Source organism: Leptodactylus fuscus, chromosome 7 (assembly GCF_031893055.1).
Source record: "Leptodactylus fuscus isolate aLepFus1 chromosome 7, aLepFus1.hap2, whole genome shotgun sequence".
In the NCBI taxonomy this organism is placed as follows: Eukaryota; Metazoa; Chordata; class Amphibia; order Anura; family Leptodactylidae; genus Leptodactylus; species Leptodactylus fuscus.
In genome coordinates, this window is record NC_134271.1 from 112,906,208 (window position 1) to 112,920,653 (window position 14,446).

Below are 14,446 nucleotides of genomic sequence, written 5' to 3' on the forward strand. Positions count from 1 at the left end.
AATAGCCTTTCTTAAGGCTATTCCTACGTGTGATCGAGAAAAAAAAAATATTGTTTTAATGATTGGATCCCTTTAAAACATTGATTATATATCTTCTTTTTCAGACCGTTCACGTCAATTGTAGGTTTAATACGGACATGTTATTCCACTCGTATGCAGATAATCATTTATAAAGACCTGCCATGGATTGTGTCTGCGCAGTCATCTGCCAGTAGCTTTATAGGGGTTGTCTCATGAATAAATATTCATTTACTGTTGGATCTGGCAAAACATACATTTACTATGAAAACTTACACACTTGATTTCTATTGCTAGTTTTCATCCATCTTCTGTAGTGCACTCCTAGCAAGTAGAGACTGAAAAACAATGCAAAGATGTGACAAGCTTATGTAGATTTTTCTTTATTTTCTTCATGTTTATTATGAGACAGTGCTGTGTTCTGGCCTTTTGTATTTTTGCTGTTTAAATATTTTTTATAAAATTATTCAAGAGCGTTTTATAAAAGTAAAAGTGATAAGCTGCTTATTAAAGGGGTTTACCAGGACTGTGATATTGGCTGCGGTGGCCTCTTTACTAATTACTTATCAAAGCCTTGTAGAGTATATTGTATAGTGGCTGTGCTTGGTATTGCAGCTCAGCCCAAGTTATGCAGCTCAAGCTGCAGCATGGCCAATGGATATGTTGTCCCTGGCCTTAGAAGAGGACTTGGACCTCACCCAAGTGCCACAAGCTCTTCAAGCAGCTGATCGGTGGAGCTTCCGGGTATCAGACTTTATCTAATAAGGGTAAGCTGACAGAGTTTTTTGGTCAGGGTTTTGAGGCCATAATCGCCTCAACCTTGATCAAAAAGCCGGCTCCCATTGAAATTAATGGGAGCCGCTCAGGTGTTTTTTTCAGGAGCTATTTCTTCCGGCTCCTGGAAAAAAGAAACGAGATGCTCATTCTTCAGGCCAAGTCGCCTCGCGATTTGGTCTGAAAACACTCCCTCCTCCGGACTGGGCCCATTCATTGGGCCTAATCCAGAGCAGAGTGCGCAGCTGGATGCCGGTTCAGTGCACCGGCTTTCCGTTGCGGCTACCCGTTTGAACTTACCCTAAGGATAGGTCATCAATATCATAGTCTCAGAAAACCCAGTAATGAAAAGAAACTCAATATTTTAAATTACTACTTTTCTTTTTGGATATTGTTCATGTAAACTAGCCTGCCCTGTGTGCTTTTGTCTTGAAATGCTCTTATGACTTACAATCTTGTGGCATTTGTTCAGAGGGTTTTAGAGAATGATGAAAATGCAGATGATGCAAATGGGGATGACGACTATGAGGAGGAACTTCCAAAAAGAAAAAACCGGAGCAGGGGACGGGTGAGGAGGCTGCTACTTTTAGAAGCATACAATGTCCTTTTCATGTATAAGGTCCCATTCTGGGCTAGTTTTTGTACACCCAGAACTTATGTTTTCTGTATTCCTTTAACAAGTGTGTGTAAATGGTGTGATCATCGAAAGTTTGATGAGGAGAATGGGAACGACTGTGTACAACTATGTCCTTTCTACTAATCCCTGAATTCTGCATTTAACAGTCAGTAGTGCCCCAGCAATAAGCCATATTTTAAATCCATTATATACAGCACATATGATTTTAATATTTATACTTGCTGTAAAGTATATAGACATGTCAATTTCCGTTCAATGTTTTTAACTGATCAGTTCTTTATAAAGGGATACAAGTATAAGGGGATGATAACTTGTTCTGCAGATTTTATGTCCACATTTCCCGGCAGAAAATCTGCTACATAAGCTGCACGTAAGACATGCAGATCTTGCTGCATGTTTCTATACTACGTGTGAACTTATCCTTAGCGTTTACAGTTGTGCATGTCTGAAAAATACTATATACACTAATACTAGTATAAATATGATGATATGATAGTATTTTGTAAAAGGTTTTATCATTTTCCATTTTAGGCTCGTGGTGGTAGAAGGAGGAACGATACTTCTTTTGATGAACATGACAAACCTTACGTATGTGACAGTAAGTAGAGATGTCCTGACGTGCTATGTTTTTTTTTCTTTTTACCACTCATCCTAGCAGCTCAGTGGCAGTCGTGGACTTGCATTATTTTGTTTGCTCATGCTTTAGCTGTGAAGCTGCTATTGGTTCTGCGCTGACTGTAAAAACATTCACATCATGCTGCACATGTTAAGTCTGACTTTTAGCCTTACAAATGGTCAGTATATAATGCTGAAATTGGTACGTGATGAGGAGCCCAAATTAATCCATGAGTAGTAATAAAAACCCACTGAGTACTACATGGTGCTACATTACTCTAACAATGCTGATCAACAACTAAAAATGGAACAAGAAACTGTCAAATATTAAAATCAGAATCACAATATTTATTGTAGCAAAATGGCTACAGAAGTATAGAAATATGATGAAGTATATGTAAAATTGTACTTGTAAACAATATGCCACAAGAGCATTAATGAGGTTGGGCACTGCTGTGCGATAAAGCAACGGACAATTAGTATTTGAGGCCAGTCTTCTATGGCAAACTTGGAGACACACACGGGAATTTATCATACTTTTTATGCCTCTTCCTGAATGAAATGTATGGGAAGTGTCACTGTTTATGGTACAGGCCTGTACATTGCACTAAAAATTGCAACTTTTACTCTTTCAAAAAAAGAAAGGGGTTTCATATCCCAAGAACTGTCTCAGGTAATGGTTAAAAACTACACCAGCTCCTAGCTTGTGTAGATTTCAATTTCTGCAGGATAGACAACCTGAGATGGGCCAAAATTATTAAGAGGTGTGTCTTTCTCAATAATTTTGACTCATCTGAGGTCAGTATGGAATAGATTAAGACCAGTGTTAATACGTTTTCCCTGTCACTGTAGTTCATAGTAGTAAGATTTCACTGGCTGACACCTGGCTTATTTGGCCTACTGTACTGGACTAAAGGCAATTGGAAAGCTCTGACATTTGTACCACTTTAAAAAGTACCGAGTTCTCCAGTACGACCCATTCTATTGCTGCCGTCTGCCATGGAGATAGCAATGGTTGTGGCTAAAGATGCTCATTCACCTTAAAGAGCTGTTGGCTAAGTGCTTGCTAACAGTTATCTCTCCCAACTCTCTTATATACATGTACACTAAATGTGGCCAAGCTTGCATATGTTGTGAATGGGGAACAGGATGAGAGTTGTTGCCATACTCTTCTGGCAGCGATTTATTTCTTGTCAAAACAAGAGGATTAGGTATTGAAATTCAGTTCCAAAAACTTATCTCACCAGTTGGAGGAAAATAAAGAGGCTTGCCTCATATAGGTTAGATGGCTTGTGGATGGACTATAATACAATGTATATTGTTGACTTAAGGTTTTCTTCACACTTCCATTACTTTTTTCCGGTCAGGTTTCTATTGCTTATAGTCAAAACAATACTGTCATACTTGTCTATCCAGTAACAAAAATATGTAAATTCCTGTAAAAACTAATGCCTTGTTGCCAATTATTTATTTTTGTTGCTTGCAGAGCACCATCTTGTAACCAAAGCCTAAATGGTTGAACCCACTATAAGGGTATCCATATTTAGCCAGGCAGTTTAGGCATGTATACCCTCTATTTGAAAACACTGAAAGAAGAATAACTTTTTATAGTTTGTGTATTGTCTTGCCTAGTGGCAAAAAAAATTGAAAAAATGCCAAAATTTCATGTTGTATAATTGAGTCCTGGTAAAAATAAGGCTGCATTCACACGGAGTAAACGCTGGCGTTTTTTGTGTGTTTTTTGCACATAGCGCCGCGTTTACGCCGCGTAGCGTCGCGTTAACGCCGCGTATACGCCGCGCTATTTAGCGGTGGCGTTGCCCGGCGTAAACGCGGCGCTATGTGCAAAAAACACACAAAAAACGCCAGCGTTTACTCCGTGTGAATGCAGCCTAACAGTTGTTTACACCTCTTTTTGTAACTATTGTGTAGAGAGGGGTTGTAACTTACATCTTTGTAATACATTATGTTAACCTATTGTAATTACTTTTAGCAGAAGAGTTATAAAGTTGTCGCTAACATTAACTATGTGTTGTTTGGAAGATCCATCCCATATTCACTCTGTATTGCCAGTATATATAGATATATCACTTGCCAAACAGGAAGGAGGGGAAGAGGTCATTTCAAATAGCTGTATCTCTGTTTTTATTCCATATTTTATGCCATTTACTAATAATTTCAGGTATACCATATAATACAGTCTTCCCAATATCATTATTTTCCCTTTACCACAGAATACACCTACTATGTATTAAATCACATGCATCTCTATAAGAATAAACAGATTTGTTTATTTCAGTTGAGAAAGGTTGTTCTCTCTGCTTGGACTCATTTCAAATGAAAGTGCAGGAGTCCAGGGGGCGGTCTGAGTGACTGTCAGCCTTTCCTGTATTATTGTGCATACTCACTGTCACTGAAGAGGCTTGCAAGAAGGCTAGAATGGGCAAAGATTACCGTGAAAGACTTACACAGGGATAGTTGAATATCATCTATAAGAGTGAGTATCTGGATAGCTTATTGCTCACTGCAGTGACGCTCACAATACTGTTTGGCATCTACTGGAATTCACATTGTGTCCTTCATGGCTTCTTTATAGTAAGATAAAGGCTGTAAACCTTGGTTTCTGATAACTGCCCTATGAGATAGATGGCTTCACTAAGACCCTGAGGAACTCCTAGAGTTGCATCACAGTATGCCTTCCATCACAAGCATATTGTCCAATTTTCCATCTAAAGTCCAATCAATATAACGCTGCCATTCTGACTAGGATTGCTATCAACCAGAGCGAGATCCTGGGGCGGCAATCCATTCCCATAACAGTTGGGATCCTGTTGAAAGCTCCCATTACTCTTATCAATGCGCTTCCATTAGAATTCTATAGTTATTGCAGTATATGTTGTATGGGTGACCAGACCCCTAGGATTCAACCTGCCTAGGGGATGTAAAAACAAGAGCGAAAACTAAACAAAAAAAGCTTAATATATATTTAACAAATGTTTATAAAAAATAAATAAACATGAACACATTAAGTATCCCTGTGCCTGAAAATTAATGAACTATAAGCAAAATATGTATCCCATCTGGGGAACCCTGTATAAAATCAACATGGCTGAACTGCCGTTTGCCGTTTACCTCCTAAAATAATTGAATAGAAAGTGATGAAAACATCAGAAAATCACCAAAATTTTAAAATAAAACCAACTTGCTAAGCTAAAAAGACATTTCAAGCCAAGGCCCAAGCAATTTACAGTAACTACTAATTTACAGTAGAAATGCAGCGTTTTTGTAAATTACAGCATGTCAGTTTTACCTACGGAAACGCTGGAATTCTCCATTTAGGTGTAATAGAAGCAGAAAGTCCATAAAGGAAAACTCTGTGGACTTTCTGTGAAAAGCACTGCAGAAAAAAGTGCAATATAATTCTTTGTTGCGGCTTGCAACTTTTACAATGTAGGTTTTTGTTGTCCGCTTGAAAAATCGGCCATCTTTGTGAGCAAGCAGTGAAATATTGGATATTCGTTATTCAAATTCGAATAGCCGCTCAATATTCGACTATTCGATCGAATATCGAACCCCATTATAGTCTAGGGGGGAAAATGCTTCGTTTCAGGGGAACCCACAATTCGACTCAGGAGGGTCACCAAGTCCACTATGACACCTCAGAAAATGATGACAACACCTCTGTAATGCAACTGGGACAGCAGGAGAAGCATGTCTGGGGGCATCTACCAAGCCCAAGTCACAGTATTACCCCACCATCACAGCCTATCGACTACACACTTTCCACACTCAAAAAAACACTATGAAAGTGGGAAAATACCTGGAAACCTTCTTTCCTTCCCAATTGGATGGACAGAAACCCAAATTTTAAGCTAAAGAAACATTAACAAGCACCCCTTTAAATCACGTTGCCCATGACAACCACAGATGCAATAGACAATGGGAAACCAAACAGTACCCACCCTAAACTGTCATTGTGGATGGATGTGTGTGTGTGTGTGTGTGTGTGTGTGTGTGTGTGTGTGAGAGATGTGGTAAGACCTTCCAAAATTCACTTTTCTGGCCCTTAACGTGAGCCTTTCCAAATTAAGTTAGAGGCCCTTAAGCTGAGCTACCAGCAGAGATTGAGGCCCTTGAGGTGACTTCAGCCTTGCACCAGCAGAGTTTTAGGCCCTTTGGGTAATTTGAGCCTTTAACCGGTTAAGGACCGCCGTACGTAAATTTACGGCCTGCGGTCCAGGTACCTAAAGACCGGACTATTGTCAAAATACGTCCTGTCTTTAGGTACCTATTTCGCGGGGGGAGGGGTGCGGGGAGGACGGGGGTTAGGTGTTACTAACACCTAACCCCTTCCTCAATAACGTCCAGTCGGAACTGAGTCCGACTGGACGTTTTAACCCTTTCGATCGCGCCGTGAAACATCACGGCGCGATCGAAAGGCATCCGCCGACAATTGAAGCTGATCGGCACCCCCCCGCGGCGAGATCGGAGGGTGCCGATAGCAGTAAAAGGTAGTCTGGGGTCTGGCCAGTGACCCCAGACTGCCCGGAGCCCCCACATACCTGGTGATCCTGCCAGGACCTTCTGATGTCAGGCTGTGCGTCTACACAGCCTGACATCCTGCTACGGAATGCCATGTGGGACACCTGCATGCTGTGTCTCACATGGCATTCTATATCAGCAAAGTATTGCTGATTGAAGTGTCCTAAATGGACACATGAAAAAGTTTAAAAAAAATGTAAAAAAAATAAAATGAAGTGTATGAAAAAAATTAATAAAGTTATAAAGCCCAAAAATCCCTTTTTCTCAATAGAAAATGAATTATATAAAAAAAGAACTAAAAAGTAATAAAAACAATGCATATTTGGTATTGTCGCGTCCGTAACAATCTTTGCAATAAAACTGAAATAATATTTAATGTACACGGCGAATGCCGGAAAAAAAAAACGGAAAAAACTCGCCGGAAGTAATGATTTTTCGCCATCTCACCATACAAAATATGCTATAAAAAGTGATCAAAAAGTCATATGCATCCGACAACAGTACCAATAAAAAGCGCAGGTTGTCCCGCAAAAAATAAGCCCTCAACCAACTCTGTCAACCGAAAAATAAAAATGTTACGCCTCTTAGAAGATGCGATGCAAAAAACATTGATTTAAGTCCCCAAATGTGTTTTTCCTCTGCAGAACTAGTAACACATAAAAAAATGCTATAAATGAGGTATCGCCGTAACCGTACCGACCCGCAGAATAAAGGGAACATGTTACTTATACTGTACGCTGCATGGTGTAAAATTAAAAAAGTAAAACTCAATGCCAGGATTGATTTTTTTTTTTTAAATCCAGCAAAAAAGGGTTAATAAAATGTATTCAATAAGATGTAGACACCCAAAAATGGTGACATTACGAAATGCATCTCATCCCGCAAAGAATAAGCCCTTATATGGCTGCGTCACCAGAAAAATAAAGAAAATATAGCATCTCACAATGTGAAGACAAAAACCCTCAAAAATCGCCAAATTATTAGAACACAACTGGGTGCTTCATGTAGGGAATATATAAGCTGTGTGAGCGGATATCAGGGGACACCCCAGATTTACAGCTTATGAGGGAACAGACACCAAAAGTGACCCCCAGAGTGACTCCCCCAATCATAGGAGCTACGGGGACATAGTAGGGAATTTGGTGTTTGCAATGTCCTCCGCACAGCTTATACATTCCCTCTTCGCCATCCGCTGTGCAGTCACGTCCGGGATACTAATACTCACTACACCCCCTGATAAATTCTTTGAGGGGTGCAGTTTTCAAAATGGGGTCACTCCTGGTACCCCATGGAATCCACTTTTCTGGTACCTTACAGGCTCTACAAACATGACATGGCGCCCAGATACCAAACATCTGAATCTGTACTCCAAAAGCCGCATCGCGCTCCTTCCCTTCTGCACGTCCAAACTGCAGTTTATGACACATGTATGACACATGTATGACACTGGTGTACCCCGGATAACGGACATAATGTCATATGTGGGTATAAACTGATATTAGGGCACAGCCGGACACAGAAGGGAAGAAGGGTCATTTGGTTTTTGGAGCACAGACGGTTTGGTTTTTGGATGCCATGACACTTTTGTAGAGCTGAAGCGCCAGTAATTTGGAATCCCCTGATAAATTACCTTATTTTGGAAACTACACCCCTGAAGGATTTATCCAGGGGTACAGACAGCATTTTTAACCCCCAAGTGTTGCTATAACTTTATATATATAACTATAACTGTAGTGGATTGTGAGAGGTGAAAATGACCATTTTTCCAGGAATACGTCCTTTCAGTGCGTAATATGTTATGCCTGGCTTGTATCAGAGATGAACGCTCTAAAAGCTGTTGTGCCTGGGATACCCGTTTAACAGTTTTTGGAGTGTCTCTGCTGACATAAGTCGGGCACAACATGTTGCACACTGAAATGGCAAATCTGTAAAATTTTCATTTTTAACTTCTCTATCAGTTGCGATTTCATTTCTGGAAACTAAATAAATGCAATACTCAAGGGTTAAAAATTCTCGCTACACCACTTGATAAATCCCATCAGTGGGGTAGTGTCCAAAATAGGGTGACATGTCTGCGGATTCCACTTTATTGGCAATTCAGGGGCTTTGCAAAAGTGGCATGACGTCCAAAAACCAAACTGTGCTCCAAAAACCAAAATAGCGCTCCTTCCCTTCTGTCCCCGGCTGTGCCCAAACAGCCATTTCTACCCACATATGGCATTAAGTACGTTATCCGGGGTACACCAGTGTCATACATGTGGGCATACACTGCTATTTGGGTACCCAGCAGGGTGCAGATGTGAAGGAGCAATATGTACTTTTGGAGTGCAGATTTAGATTCTTCGTTTTTGGACACCATGTCACATTTGCAGAGACCCTAAAATTGCCCCTACAAAATGGGGTCACTTCTTGGTGAATTCCAGTTTACTGGAACCTCCAGGGCTCTGCAAAAACATCATGGCGCCCAGAGGGTCCCTCTAAATCTGTACCCCAAAAGCTAAAACGCACAGTGGTCCTTCCCTTCTGAGCCCTGCTGTGTGCCCAAGCAGCAGTTTACACCCACATATATAATTTTTTGACCCCCGGGATGGCCCACTTAATAGTTTTAGGAGTGCAGGTCTCTGACAACACAAAGTCGGTGCAACGTATTGGGCACCGAAATGGCATATTTTTTAAAAAATTTCAATTTTCATTTTGTACATTAATTTTTGGGAAGCATTTTAGGCTCAAAATGATAATACCCCTTGATACATTCCTTGACAGGTGTAGTTTCTAAAATGGGGTCACTTTTGAGGGGTTTCCATTGTATTGATACTTTAGGGGCTCTGCAAATGCGACATGGCCCCTGAAAACTATTCCAGCAACATCTGCCCTCCAAAATCCAAATAGCGCTCTTTCCATTCTGAGCCCCAGCATGTACCCATACAGCAGATTTTGGCCACATATGGGGTATTGCCGTGTTCAGAAGAAATTGTGTAACAAACTGTGGGGGGCTTTTAATTCTTAAACTATTTGCAAAATTAAAACTATGGCGCTAAATGGATGATTTATTGGGAAAAAAAGTAATTTTTCATTTTCACGTCCCAATGTTAATAAAATCTGTGAAACACCTGTGAGGCCAAAATACTCACTCTACCCCTAGACAAATTCTATGAGGGGTGTAGTTTCCAAAATGGGGTCACTTATAGGGGGTTTCCACTGTATTGGTACTTTAGGGGCTCTGCAAATGCGACATGGGACCTGAAAAATATTCCAGCAAAATCTGCCCTCCAAAAGCCAAATAGCCCTCTTTCCATTCTGAGCCCCGCCATGTTCCCATACAGCAGATTATGACCCCATATGGGGCATTTCTGTGTTCAGCAAAATTTGTGTAACGAACTTTAGGGAGCTTTTTCTCCTTTATCCTCTTGTGAAAATTAAAAATTTGGGGCTAAATTGACAGTTTGTTGGAAAAAAAGTAATTTTTCATTTTCATGGCCCAATGTTAATAAAATCTGTGAAACAGCTGTAGGGTCAAAATGCTCACTCTACCCTTTAATATGTTCTGTGGGGGGTGTAGTTTCCCAAATGGGGTCACTTTTAGGGGGTTTCCACTGTATTGGTACTCTAGGGGCTCTGCTAATGCGACATGGCACCTAAAATTATTCCAGCAAAATCTGCCATCCAAAAGCCAAATAGCGCTCCTTCCATTCTGAGCCCCGCCATGTTCCCATACAGCAGATTATAGCCACATATGGGGTATTGCCGTGTTCAGGAGAAATTGTTTAACAAACTGTGGGGGGCTTTTACTCCTTTAACCCTTTGTGAAAATGAAAACTTTGGAGATAAAGTGACATTTTAGTAATTTTTCATTTACACATCCCAATGTTAGTAAAATCTGTGAAACATCTGTAGGGTCTAAATGCTGACTATACCCCTTGATGAATTCTGTGAGGGGTGTGGATTCTAAAATGGGGTCACTTTTGGGGGGTTTCCATTGTTTTGGTACTCTAGGGTCTCTGCAAATAAGGCATGGCGCTGAAAATTATTACAGCAAAATCTGCTGTTCAAACACCCAGTGTCGCTCCTTCCCTTCCATGCACTGCCGTGTGCCCAAAAATCAGTTTACACCCACATGTGGGGTATTTCTGTGCACGGGAGAAATTGCACAATAAACTGTCAGATGCATTTTCTCCTTTAACCCTTTGTGAATGTGTTAATTTTAGGTCTAAATGAATGTATTAGTGAAAAAAAATGAAATGTCTAAATTTCACTGCCATATTATTTTTATTCTTATGAAATGCTTAAAGGGTTAACAAACATCCCAAATGCTGTTTTGAATAATTTGAGGGGTGCAGTTTTGAAAATGGGGTAATTTATGGGGGTTTCTATTATACAGGCCTTTATAATTACTTTCAGAACTGAAGTGGTCCCTAAAAAATTGGTTTGGAGAATTTTCTTGTAAATCTGGAAAATTGCTGTTACATTTGTAAGCCTTGTGACGTCCAAAATAAATTAAAAGACAATCAAAAGATGATGCCAATATAAAGCAGAGATATGGGAGATAATATTTATTCATGTATTTGGATGGTATGACTATCTGCCTGAAAAGCAGAGAATTTCACATTTTGAAAATTGCAATTTTTTTTCAAATTTCCATCAAATTTCCTAGTTTTTTTTATAAATAAATGCAAAAATATTGATTAGTGTTTACCACTAACATGAAGTATAATGTGTTACGAGAAAACAATCTCAAATTCATTTGTGTAAGTTAAAGCGTCTCAAAGTTATTGCCATTTAAAGTGACACATGTCAGTTTTGAAAAAAGAGGCCTGGTCTTTAACATACTTTTGGGCCTGGTCCTTAACCGGTTAAAAAGCAGAGATTTAGTTTTTGGCCCTTTGGGTGAATTGAGCCTTGCACCAGCAGTGTTTTTGGCCCTTAGAATGATTTGAGCCTCTAACCAGCAGAGTTGAGAGGAATCAGGTTGGATTGAGCCTAGTAGGAGCAGAATTATGCAACGGTGGTGGTGGTGGAGGAGGAGGTATTGTAGAGGGTGAGCACGCACATGAAGCTTCATGTCGGGGTGCTTGATACAGGTGGACATGAAAATGATCAAGTGTCTGTTCATTTTAATCAGCCATTCAGCACTGTCAGCTGACAGCCGGCTGCGCTTATCCGTAATTATGCCACCGGTGCGCTAAAGACCCTTTCTAAAAGCACGCTGGCGGCAGGGCAGGAAAGGACCTCCAATGCATACATCGCAAGTTCCAGCAACAAAATCAACTTGGAGACCCAATAAGTATAGGCCGCAGAGGGATCAGAGAGGACAGGGCTGGTGTCGGCCAGGTACTCCCACAACATGCGCCTATACTTATCCCTCCTGGTGACACTAGGCCCCTCAGTGGCGGTAGTTTGGCGAGGGAGTGACATTAACGTGTCCCAGACCTTGGAGAGTGTGCCCCTGCCGGGTGTGGCCCGGATGGCAGTTGTTAGCCGATTTGAGGAACTCTTCTCTCTGCCGCCAACGAGAGTTGATGGAAACATCTCCATCATATTCTGCACCAGTTGCTTGTGGCAATCACTCATGCGACTGGCCCTCCCCTCTACCGAAATAAAAGATATGTTATTTTTATACCAGGGGTCGAGGATTGCAAAAATCCAGTAGTGGTTGCTCTCCAGGATTTTGACAATGCATATGTCAGTTGAAAAGCACCCCAACATGAATTCAGCCATGTGTGCCAGAGTGTTACTTGGCATGACTTCCCTGTCCCCACCGGAATGGTCACTCTCCATTTCCTCCTCCTCCTCCATTTCGCCCCATCCGCTCTGCAGCAATGGGATGCAATGAACTTCCCCGCTAGCCTCCTGTGTGACAATGACATCTTGCAAAGCTGGGTTGAGCGTATTTATCTGTATTGAATTGCTCTGCATCCCTGTTATGGGGGGACACCACCTGCAAAGCTGGGTTGAGCGTATTTATCTGAACTGCTCTGTATGCCTGTTTTGGGGGGACATCGTCTGCAAAGCTGGGTTGAACGTATATAGCCTGACAAGTGCTGTGTATCCAACTTTGGCGTTTGGATACACACACTGTGCAAAGCTGGGTTGAGCGTATATTGACTCCTCTCCCTGCAGTATATAGCTCTGAAAAGAGCTGTTGTTTTTCTTCGGTTTTTCCCTGCCTACTAGAAGCTAATACCTATCTAGCCCTCAGCATATCTCTCGATCTCTCACCGCAAATGTAACAAAGATGGCGGCCGATTTGTTCTCATAAATGGGAGGTCACATGTTTTTGGCAGCCAATGGGTTTTTTCAATTTTTTTTCAATGCCTCCGATGTTGTAGTTCCTTTTCCCACTTCCCCTGCACAGTTATTGGTGCAAAAAACGCGCCAGGGAAAGGTGGGAGGGGATACAAATTTTTACTGCGTTTGCCACGTGGTATTAGATTGGAAACTAATACCTTGAATGGCCTGATATTCGATCGAATACCTATTCGATAGAACGGTGTTTGCTCATCTCTATTAAGGACAGACACGGACTGTAAAGAACGCACATGATGTCCCATTTAAATCAATGCAAAATGCAATGGACACAGCTAGTGACCGTGCAAGATATTGCGCAGACATTACCATCAGACTCTAGCTGTCGGACACCGACGCTAGTGTGAACGCCGCCTTAGGCTATGACTAGGGCAGGTTCAGCCAAAATTCATCAATGCTATGATGTTCTTATTCTGAACATAAATAAAGCTGTTTGAGATTTTTTATTTTTTTTTCAGAGACCTGTGGGCATGCTGGACTTAATATGCAATGGAATATTAAATAGTAGTATTATAATTTATCCTGCAAAAAATAAGCCACCCTATGGCTCAGTGAATGGAAAAATATATAGATATTTTTCTAATGGGTGAGAAGTTTTAAAAGCAGCAGTAAGGAACGCCCCCTCACAGTATAGCGTTACACACAGTACAGTCAGGAGGGGCATTCCCAGTTGGACTATTAGGAACGCGAACGCCCTTCCGACAGTGAAGAGCTATCGGTAACGGCATAGATAGCTCTTCCACTGGGGCACATAACAGGAAAGCTGGCAGTGCACTGAATTCAGCGCACTGTCTGCTTTCTAGCGGTACATAAAACCGCCTGTGCTCGAGGACATGAAAGGTCCACTTTAATGGTAGTATGAAGTAGTAAGAGGCATGTCGATCTTACCTTTGACTTTTATGTGTAAATATGGTATAGTTTAGCCAATATTACAGTTATAGTACTTCGGCATATTTATCAGATACAAGATGGCTCAGTCCTCCCTCTGCTGAATATCCCTGTTACTGTGCATAGGGAGAAAGCTGTCAGTGGTGGGTGGATGGAGGAGCCTTCAAGGTCATAATGCCCTGCAGCTAATACACTGTAGACTCTGCTAAACTAAAGCATATTTACACATTAAAGTCACATAGCTGAAATGAGCAAGACTGACACTACTTCATGCTGCTCTGAAGTAGTTGGCAGATTTGTTTTAATTTAGGTCTATCAATCAAGACCTTGTTGGCTAAGGCTAGGTCTACACTAAGACTTCTTGTTCCAAGACTTTATTCCATGTACTAAGGAAGCTTGCACATTACATCTAGCTCCACTGTACATCTTTTTCGATCAAAAGGAGGATCAGATCTGAGTACTTCAAAAGATAAAAAAGCCCTAAGGGTCAAAAAGGACATATTGGAGACTAAATCTCTAAAAAGGGATATGCAAGGGGCCTAATCAAAACGCATAGGAGATATTTTTTTTATATTATTTTATGGAGGTCAAAAAGAAGCTACTACTTTTGTTAAATCATTCAAGCACTGCGCAGTAGCGTGAGCCATAGCCTTAGGGCGAGTTTTCATG

At 41.0% G+C, this 14,446-nt stretch overlaps 1 protein-coding gene across 6 annotated transcripts in view; it reads left to right on the forward strand.

The window, feature by feature from the left end:
* DPF3 (double PHD fingers 3) overlaps positions 1–14,446 on the forward strand; it is a 177,899-nt gene that overhangs the window by 98,413 nt on the left and 65,040 nt on the right. For all 6 annotated transcript variants that reach the window (XR_012717256.1, XR_012717257.1, XM_075282902.1 and 3 more), the window contains exons 5-6: positions 1,265–1,360; positions 1,961–2,027. Coding sequence is in view for 4 of the 6 variants with exons in the window: in XM_075282902.1 (XP_075139003.1) it covers positions 1,265–1,360; positions 1,961–2,027 (163 nt within the window). In the remaining 2 variants the exon portion in view is untranslated. The remainder of the gene's footprint in view (positions 1–1,264; positions 1,361–1,960; positions 2,028–14,446) is intronic.